The sequence below is a fragment of the Solenopsis invicta genome, chromosome 11, assembly GCF_016802725.1.
Source record: "Solenopsis invicta isolate M01_SB chromosome 11, UNIL_Sinv_3.0, whole genome shotgun sequence".
NCBI lineage: Eukaryota > Metazoa > Arthropoda > Insecta > Hymenoptera > Formicidae > Solenopsis > Solenopsis invicta.
This window is the reverse complement of record NC_052674.1, coordinates 17,805,934-17,816,832: the sequence shown is the minus strand read 5'-3', so window position 1 is coordinate 17,816,832 and position 10,899 is coordinate 17,805,934. Positions and strand designations below refer to the sequence as shown.

Below are 10,899 nucleotides of genomic sequence, written 5' to 3'. Positions count from 1 at the left end.
CGAACCAGCTTCCTAAGCCAAGCTGTAAGCTATCGTAGCGACGGCTGCGTGGCACTGAGGGAGCAATGTCTCGAACGATGCCTCTAGGGCGACACCCCGGAGTAAATAGCCTTACCCACGCATGCGGGGCTCTGCGTGGGCGGACCTTTATTTCCCTAGCTGCTCTTGGGACTCTTATGGACTCGTTAAATCAACTCAAAGACGTAGTGAAGGAGATGGAGGGCTCGCTGTGCGGGCCCTCCAGTGCGGAGGCGGCGTAGGGGGGTGCGGACGGGGCTCATCTGAGCTTTGGAAGCGCCACCGTCGTTGGATCCGGCACACAGGCGGAGGCGGTGAGTGCGGATGGAGCTCGTCCGGGCTCCGGAGGTGCCACCGTCGCCGCCTCAGAGAAAAGCTCCGCGCCAGCGGCGGGACTTCTTGGTAAGAGGAACCGCTCTGGTGCGGAGAAAAGGAGGGTTAAACGGGAACGAGAGAGGTTTCAGTGCGGGACCTCCTCGGGCACCGTTACTTCCCCGGTAACAACGCCAAGGGAGAGGGAGCAGCACGCCGGCGGCAAACGCCGGAAGGGCTCTACTGACACTCCCCTTTGGCGGAAGGACCTGCTAAGAAGCATAGGGCTCAACATACTGGGACTTATGCCAAAGCGGCGGACCCTTTAACAAGGGTTATCATCCCCGAGGGCTATCCCGAGGAGGAAATTATTGCTGAGCGGCTGGCTCTTTTGAAGCTGGCCGTCAGCAGGGCAATCAGTGGAATCCGGGAAGGACCCATTCCATGCTTCCGTCGCACCTTCCTTAGGGAAGGGCCCGCGGTAGTTCTTGGCAGGGATGAGGCGTCCCTAGTCTGGCTCGCTGAGCAGATGGGGAGCATCTCTCCCTGGGAAAACGCCAAGCTCAAGGTGGTGGGCCCGGAGGTGCTTCAAAGGCAGCACAGGACCGTGGTCTGGGTCCCGGGGGCTCCCGACGAACCGGCCGCGGTCCTGGAGCGGTTGGAGAGGCAGAATCCTGGGCTCAGCACCGGGAGCTGGAAGATCATGGCTGAGAACGTAGGGGCTACCAGGGATGTTAGAACCTGGTATTCAGGATTCCAGAGTCCAGCGTCCTTAAGCTTAAGGCGTTGAACTTTAAGCCCTATCTTGGGCTCGACCAAGTCACCTTCAAGGTGAGCGGTGCCCAAGGTGGAGATAAGGAGGGCGAGAAGGGGCCCCCTATGGACGAATCGTAAAGTTCAATCGTCCCGGGGTGACCTTTACTCAAATAAACTTGCACCACAGCAAAGGGGCCTCGGCGATTCTGTCGAGGAAGCAGGCTGCGGTGCACACAGCCATTTCACTGATACGACACACGAGCCATGGCTCGTCCGGGGCCGTATCAGTGGCGTGGCGGCATGCGGGAGAATATTTAAGTCTCCGACAGCTGAAAAGCCCAGAGCCTGCGTAGCGGTGAAGGGCATTGACGCCCGACTAATTCCACATTTATGTTCCAGAGATGTGGCGGTGGTCGAGCTTGACGTCGCCGATTCCTTGGGGAGCAAGAGGGTGGTGGTGTGCTCCGCGTATTTTCCTCACGACGAGGGGGCCCCGCCGCCACCGGAACCGGTGACCAGACTGGTAGAGTACTGCCAGAATGAGCGGCTTCCCCTGATAGTGGGATGCGATGCTAACTCGCACCACACGGTCTGGGAAAGCACGGTAGAGGGAAGCACGATAGAGGTAAAAGACTGTTGGAATTCTAGCGTCGACAGACCTGGAGATTCTCAACAGAGGTAACGAGCCCACCTTTTGCACGGCGGTGAGGAGAGAGGTTCTCGACCTTACTGTCTGTTCCAGGTGTATATCGAGGGACGTGGTCGGATGGAGGGTCTCGCGCGAACCTTCTCTGTCGGACCATAGGCAAATCACCTTCAAGGCAACCATGGGCATTTTGCTCGGAATTGAACCACTTCACCAGATGGTGGTGGGGACGGCGGCGGTCGCTACACACCGACTAGCCTGCGAATTGAAGTGGAAGGAGGGGACTGCGCACACTAGGTTCCCCAATGGCGTGCTGACCATCTTTGGAATGAGGCAAGATAGGATGCTAGCAGTTCGGGCCCTGAACAGGCGCTTTAAAGTGCAGGTCACAGGGCTCGTGGACTGGAAAAAACCCGGAGCACTGGTTCAGGCCTGGGACGGGGACGTCTGGTTACAGATGGCTCCAAGACGGGTACAAGCTCCGGTGCGGGCATTGTTTGCCGACAAAGGAGGGTGGCGGAAAGCCTGCCCCTGGATGGGTACGCCACAGTTTTCCAAACGGAGATCGTGGCGATCCTAAGATGTGCCCAACTGGTCCTGGAAGGGAAGGAGACAGGCGGGCGCGTGAGAATATGTTCGGACAGTCAAGCTGCTATCAAGGCACTCAAAGCTCCGATTTGCACCTCGCGGCTGGGACTGACAGAAATGCACTGGATAAGCTGGCGAGGGATAAAGAAGACATCGTGACCTGGGTCCCTTGTCACTCGGGGATTGAAGGCAATGAGGAGGCCGATCGGCTCGCCAGGGCCCCATCAAGAATGGAGGTGTTTGGGCCGGAACCGGTGCTGGGGGTCCCTTTCTGTCTTGGCAGGAGGAGGCTCCGGATCTGGTTACGGAACGAGCACCTCGAGTTTTGGAAAAATGAGCTGAGGACCAAATGTCGACAGGCCGGGGCTCTACTGCGGGAAACACCTAGTGAGGGCCTAGTCGGGGACATAAGGTCCTTGAGCAGAAGAGACGCTAGGCTAGTAGTGCAAATACTGACTGGCTATGGAGCCCTCAATTACCACATGCATAGGCTGGGCCGATCTAATACGGCCGATTGTAGGGCTTGTGGGGAGGAAGAGGAGACAAGTCTCCACATTCTTTGTGATTGTCCGGCCTATGCGGGGCTGAGACTAAAACTGCTAGGCTCGACATTTCCCGAGCCAGGGCAGATTAACAGGCTACCTATGAGAGACCTGAGTCTCTTTTGGAGGGAATCGGGGCTCCCATAGGTGGCAAACGACTGGAGGGTGACACAATGGACAACAGTCTGCGTGCCGTAGGCGGATGGACCGAGGACCGCCCCTTCAGTTTTATTATTATTATTATATCTCAATTTTGTAGTTAAAAAAATTCTTTGTTATAAAATTTCAAAAATTATAAACCCAGAATACTATAAATGCACAAAATTTTTAAAAATTTCTGAGAAATGACTGATCTACGGAATAGCCCTATACTATAGAATAATTAATATGTTCATTAATAATAATAAATAAATACGCAAAGTGCCCAATAATGATCAAATCATCACTTGTGGACTAATAGAGCTGGTAAAATTGAGCAGAAATTTCTTCTACTTTTTTGCAAACTTTGTAATAATTAACAAGATATTAATTACTAAAGATAGCCGAATTCACCGTTCTACTGGCAAACGCAATGAAGTACGTCCGATCAATGATTATCTTTGTTTTGCGCAAAGAGTTGTTTTATTTTAAACAGTAGCACGCTATGTGTATCTATTGTCGCTTGTAATAAATATTTCTTTGCAACCTTGAGCGCTGACGATTCTGGCCGTTTTCCAGTTAGGACATTCTGTGTTACACTGTGTTATATCCTGTAAAGTACTTGTTGAAACGCAGTTTAGTTTCATAGTGTAACACAAGATTGCATTATAGTCTTTCATTCTTATTTTTACAAGCCCATCTATAATAGATTTATCTGCCAGGATAAACTAATCTTTCAAAGTTGACAGTTTTTGCACTAGGTTTCAGTAATTACCTTACGCCCCTCCACCGTACCGCTACTTCACTTCGGTCCAAACATCCGACCATTGTGCGTAAACCGAGCACGTGCGTGCAATCGGCTAACCTCACCGCGATCACGTGCTTCCGCGCGCGCCCGGAGTGCCAAGCGCCGCGGTCGGCAAGCGTTCCGGCCGGCCCGGTCACGCGCGCTGGTTGATGCGTTCAACCGCGCGGACCGATATATACTATAAACCGGCAATGGGAAGCCGAAGTCAGATCACTCCGAGCCACCGATCTCGCACCTACTCCTTTCCAGTGCCGGGTATTCTCGACGCTTCCTATGTTGGGCATTCTCGGTCACCTCCTCGGGAACAAGTATTCTCGTTTCAATTACCATGCGACGGGCATACTCGTCGTTCCTAGCGGCTGGGAATCCTCGGTAAATCCGATCCCTCCTCTACGACGGGAATTCTCGTCGTTTCCGCGGCCGAATATTCTCGGCCAATAGGATCCGTCTGTTCAGTATATGCGTTCCCAGGAATTCTAGGGATTAATACCGTTGTCAAGGATACTCGACGCCGTTCTCTTGTGTTCGGCTCTTCCGTAAACCGAACTCCACGGGGTGTCTACACCCCATGGAGTGAGATCATTTGAATCTCCATGCCGACCGCCTTCGCGTATCGCAGAACCGTCCTTTGCGTCACACGTCGTCGATTCCGCAGTCGCGACGGGTCATCGCGCGGACCAATCACAGCCCGTTTAACTGTTTTTGAGTTTGCCGCCTCAAGGCAACTCCGTTTACGTACTTGGAAGTAAATTATACAAGTCCGCCCGCTTGGTCTCTAAGTTGTTTATTCGCGTCCGTTCATTTTTGACCAGATTATTAGTTAAATCATTTATTTATATCTTTTGTACAAGTTCCGTTCCTTTTAGAGTTAGATAATTAGTTTGCGCAGTTATTTACATCATGCATAAGAATCCGTACATTTTTGGTTCGATCGTTAGTTAATCGTTCACGCGAGTTCGTACAATACTTATATCTTATGCGAGTCCATTCATTTAAGTTTAATTTCACGTATGATTTCCGCGAGTTAGTACATTTTTGTTTAACGTCACCGGACACACTGTTTGTTTATGGAGTTATTCTGTTTTTGAATTATATTTAGAAAATATATATTTACACTTTTAAATTTCTACATCACATTACAAAGTTATTATTTCTAAAATCCTGCGGCATGCGGCGTCACTCGGATTCAAATCTCTGCATGGTCAGGATACTTACTAATCCATCTTGCTTATTTATAAACAATTCAAATAACTATATCATATTTGTTTTATTATTATATCCCTCTAAAAAATTAAGAAACCCATGAAATACAGGGCCCATTGAAATATACAGGGTCATACTCATTATTAAACACAACGCCAATTAAAAGCAATGTATTCTCTTTTATTCTGGTACTAATTTTTGATAAAAACTTGTTATACGAGAATGTACATAAATATAAGGATGTACATACTATATTTATTATCGCACTAAGGTAGTATTAAATCGCAAAAATACGGAATAAGTAATTATCACGAACCCACTTAAAAAAAAAAATTATATTAGCGGATACAAATAAAAACACTAAAACTTAACGTAATAAGTCATTTTTCGCACAAAGTCTAAGGCTAACTAAACTTAACCTAACCTAACCTAACGGAAAAAAGCAGGATTTTGAACAAGAACCATTTAATCTAATTAATCTAAGGCGGGAAATTCAACACGCAACAAGTAATAATAAAGATGACATTTATTAAGACGACGGAAATAGAAATTAAGACAACAATAGAATATAATTGATATCGAACGTACAATAATTGATGCTAGAAGTCCGGTAAAGAATTTTTCAGCCTTGAGGCCTGCAAAACGTAAACAGAGTTGAAAAATAAATTATGTACTTTAATATAATATAAAATTATATAATATTATATATACAGACTAATAGACTCGCACACTGTTATATTCTATGTTATATTCTATAGTATATACGTTTTCAAAAGTTTGAACACGCACCTGTATAAAATTGATGTAATCAATAATAAAGATGAAAATAAAAATCAAAATATGATTTAAAAAATTTATTGCACATAAAGATTATATGTGAACATAAAATTAAATAAAAAAGAGCCATACGGTCATAACAAAATCTTGTTGTTAAAATAATATTTCACATGCAATTTTCTATAAAGATTCCAATTCTTTCAAATTGCGCGCCGTTACTTTTGATTTCAAACACAACTCTCAAAATGAATTAAAAAAGTAATATTACAGAATTAAATTCAGAATCAATTTAATATTACCAATACTAACAAACATTTCTGTATTTGAATATGATTTAAACCTTTTCCTAAAAAAACTACGTAACAAAAATTAAAAAATTTTCAACAATGTTTCTCCGAGATTTTACCACAATAGCAAATTGATATTTGTTTTTATTAATTTAAGTAATTTTAATAATAGAATAGTTTACCAGGCAAAATTTTAGCCTTAATTATCTTTTTAGGGTCTTTTAGAGCCACAAAAAGAGTTGTTTCTTTGGTCGAATCATTCAAATGCGTCTAACTCAACTCAAAAAAGTTCTGTAGGGGTTTAAATTTGACGATTTAGGAAGCCAGTTTTATGTTTTGAGCTCTTTAATTTTGACGCAAATTTAGGATCATCGTCTTGTTAAAAAACAAAGCCCTTATCAACTCAACGAACTCGTTTTTATTTAATGAATAGAGAAAATCACGTGGTATGTTCACTTTTGATCGATACTTGTGTGCGTATGCATGATTTAAATATCTATCTTTAGCTTTCTATCTAAATAAATTGTGTGTGCGCGCGTGCGTGCGTGCGTGCGTGCGTGCGTGCGTGTAAATATATGTATGTTTATGAATTTTCTAAATCTCGTAGAATGAAACGTCACCCTATAAAAGTAAAAATTAAATTTGTGCAATTTTTCGAGTTATTATTTATATTTTTTAATAATGGAAAATTACTTTAAATATCAACTACAAGAATATATAAATCATAATTAATATTTATTTAATTGACATTTTTATGAAATTTAAGATTATATACATATTATGTAAATAAACCGTATAAGAAAATGTTACGCCTATAAAGCCATTAATAATTATTTACAGCATTTTAACTAAAAATAAATAATAAAAAATAAATAATATGCGTAATGATTTCTTACACGAAGATTGTGGAACAATAATTATCGCATATATTAGGTGAAACTTAATTTTATGCAATCGCTAAATTGGCTATAGAGAGAGCGAAGTGCACCTCTTAAGGATAATAACATAATCAATATCGTGAGCACGACTAAAGTATCGTCGGCGTGTTTTATTTTTGTTACACTGTATACCCATCTCTTTTCGTAACCATAACATTGAGAGATCATGCCAATAACAAAACCAGCAATACCCAGAAAATTGTGAAGAAATTTGATGATCACTGGTTTTACAAATTTGCGAAGTTTCCATGCAATCCATACTGGGTATCCGAAGATTGTCACTACAAGGACGATTACCAGTGAGGTGAAGCCTGTAATACCATGGATCGAGAGAAAATGCACCGATTTGACGTTGTACATCATGCCTACACCGACCAAATTCAGAATTAGCCCAACAGCTTGTAAAATCCAGTGAAGGTGTTTGTTGGCACGACGCGATAAAGAAGTAGTTAGCATGTTATCATTCGTCAGGGTGATAATGGCCTCCGACATCAACAGAACATACTGAAAGAACGAGATACATTCGTAAATAATTCGTAAAAGAAATTTGGTTCAATTCTTTAGAAATTTGTTAAAAATTCTTTGACCATCTTATTTGGTTTAATCTAATGCTCGCAAAGAAATGTACATTATGAGCCTATTTCTGAGGCGACATTTACTATTTTCCTATTACCGTTTGTGATTCGATGACTAAATCGCCGATTGAACATAGAGCGTTGTACCCTTAGAAACGTTCCGTCTCAGAAATATACCGAGTATATAACCTTTCCGCCAAATTATTATTTTAAATAGCTATCAAAATAATTTATTTTCATATATTAAACTTTAGACTTTCTATTATTAATCATCTATTATGTGTTTCATATAATAATATAAATGTGACAATGTATAATAGGTATAAGAGTTTTAACAATAGCTTTCTACATTACCTATGAAGTTGATGTACTTTTTAAAAAGATTTTCTCAGTAGGCTTATTCTATTTTAACAAGAAAAAAATAAACAAATATAGATTGACATGAAAGCTAAATTATATATTGAAAAATATATTTTTTATAGAAACGAACGAGAAACCAAAGTAAGAAAAAATAAAAGCAATCAATTTGCATAAAAATATTAATTTTTTTTTTTTAGTGTTGTTTACTTGATTGTACTACAGATGGCATGTAATATTGGAAAAATTTTGCATAATGATCTTTGCTGATGTGCATTAATTTTTCTAAAATTTCTGGATATACTATCTTTAATCATGCAATCGTGCAAACGTTATAAAAGAAAATTAATATTTTCATGTAAATCGAATATTTTTGTTTCTTTCTTTTCTTTCGTTTCTACACATCTAATATACAGGGTGCTCCAAAAATATGCGTAAAATTCTTGGAGACACTCTTCGCGTCAAAACAATAAAAAATGTTCCTATAACCATGTGTCCGCAAATGCGCTATTTCCGAAATAAAGGGCGTCAAAGGTGAAATCGTGAAAATGTGATACAATATTTATTTATTTTTAATTAGTAGTAAAAATTTATTTCATTTTATTTTTTATAAAGTAAATGTTAAAAGTCGCCAACGTCGATCTCCTGCGACGAAGAATTATAGATGGTTGTCAGAAGATTAAGAACACTCCAAAGATTTTCAAACGAGTTAGAAAATCCATGATTCGGAGATTTCACAGATGTATCGAGAGGAGAGGTGGCCACTTTGAACATTTGTGAAATAATTAAACTTTTTCTACTATTTAATAATAAATAAATATTATATCACGTTTTGTGGATTTCACCTGTATCTCGGAAATAGTTCATTTGTGGATACATGGTCATAAGAACTTCTTTTCTTGTTTTGACATGAAGAGTGTACCCTTGAGAATTTTCCGCGTAATTTTGGAACACCCTGTATATTTTGCAATACAGAATTTTATTTTTCTACAGAGTCATATTTGCTTATCTTCATTTTATTGTAATAAGTTTACTAGAAAAACTATTATACTTTAAAAAAAAGCATTAACAATAATATGTGATGCCTTAATATGGAAAGCTATTATTAAAACTCTAATTATCATATTGTCGCAATTATATTATTATAAAAAACACATAATAAATTAATAATAAAAAATTAAAATTTAATATATTAATAATAGAATTAATAATAAAAATTTAATATATGTTTAATATATTAAAATAAACACTGAAAAAAGTATTTTATTTTTTAAGTGGTACCGTCTCGATTCTAAAGGATTTTTCTCTTATATACAGCCTCGAGAAGATACTCTAAAATGTAGAGGAATATCAAATAAGCGTGAGAGGCTAGATTTAAGACAAATCTTCTTAATGCTAGAAAATATTTCCTCTTTTAACAAATAACGTGCAATAAAGAAAAATTTTTTTTTCTTACTTTTTCAATACATCTTATTATTTTTAGAGCTTAATCTGCATTGACCGTTTTGCATGTAAGATTTCTATTTCACTAATTACAATTATGTGTTATTTTACAATTTTTGAAAAACGCATCAGCGCCGGCGGGATTCAAACCTAAGGTTTTGGAACAGTAATCTAATACGCTAACACTGAGCTAATCGTTCACTTGTGATATCTCTAATAAAAAGTTACATTTAAAGTAAAGTTGATTTCAATATAAAGGAACTTGCGTCTTAAGTACTGCCCAAACACTCTCACGAGTTCTTTGATATTTAGCTTTAGATATTTTTAATATAAATTATATAAATGGCAAATATTAAGAATACCCTCACCACCTTCGATTTTGATGAAATTAGACTACAGTAATCCACGTGTGATCGCAATTGAGTCTAAAGCGATAATAGGTTTCGTCTCAAGCCCAAAATATATATTTTGTTGTGAGCATAGGAGGGGGGGGGGAGAGTCGTAAAACTTTTTCTCTAAAGCTTAAACTTAAAAAATAAAAATTTTTATTAGAGAAGAATCTCTGAAGGCCGCAATACCGGTCTATTTCTTATAACGCTTGAATCTCCTCTCACTCTAACAACTTCATCCATTTTTGCCCGGAATGTGAATTACAAGTCTATTTTGAGATTGTACCGTTAAAATCGTATCTCGTAAAATAGATGTATCCGTGCTAAAATCAGTTAGTGGGAGCAGACTTTTTACTGTAAAAAGTCTGCTCTCCCTACTATATTTTAGCACGGACATAAACCACATTCATTTTACGAGACACGATTTTAACGGCAGGTCACAAAATATGTTCTGTAACATAACATTTTAAGTCGTGCACGACATAGGATCGCACAGGATCAAACAGGTCCAAACAAGTCAGACACACGCACATACACACATACACTCACGCGCACACGCATTCACACAGCCGCCGATCCTTCACGGAGGATCGCGGCGAGACGGAAGCAACGCGATACGTTGCGTCTCTCGACGTTACACCCAATCACGCGGCACGCAGACGGACTCGCCAAGGGATTCGCTATCAGCGAAGTGGTGGGATTTTGTAGCCCTTCGTGGGTATACAGGATGATTCAGAATAACCCGTTGTCTTTTAAGGGACGTATTCCTGGTCGAATTCTAAGACGATTTTTTTCTTTGCCAAAAATTTGTCAGACGCTTAGATTTTAAAATATCAGCCGATTAAGTTAACGTATCACGGGTCGAATACAGATGGTACGCAGGGGCGGCGCACTCACCGTTACCCGCGGGTGTGTCGTGAGGTGCCTGTGCGCTCAGCTGATACAACACACAAGTCTTTCTCCCTTCTCACGCACTCTCTCTCTCTCTTTTTTTCTCTCTCTCTCTTTTTTTCTCTCTCTCTGTCACATCACAATGCTAGCTTTAACTTAAAAATGTTATTAATTTTCTTCTGAATTTTAATGATTTTAATAAGAGAAGTGCCAGGAAATTTTTTGTACAGT

General features: G+C 40.3%; 1 protein-coding gene across 2 annotated transcripts in view; it reads right to left on the bottom strand.

Annotated features, from left to right (window-relative positions):
• Positions 1–5,200: 5,200 nt before the first annotated feature.
• The window catches only part of LOC105194724 (cytochrome b561 domain-containing protein 2), a 49,452-nt gene continuing 43,753 nt past the window's right edge, over positions 5,201–10,899 (bottom strand). The window contains exons 3-4 of one of the 2 annotated variants that reach the window (XM_039454929.1): positions 7,205–7,517; positions 5,201–5,646 (exon numbers count right to left, since the gene is read on the bottom strand). In XM_039454929.1, coding sequence (XP_039310863.1) covers positions 5,486–5,646; positions 7,205–7,517 — 474 coding nt within the window. In that variant the 3' untranslated portion in view covers positions 5,201–5,485. Of the gene's footprint in view, positions 5,647–6,902; positions 7,518–10,899 lie in introns of those variants that run through there. The other variant, XM_039454928.1, reaches the window with a different exon arrangement.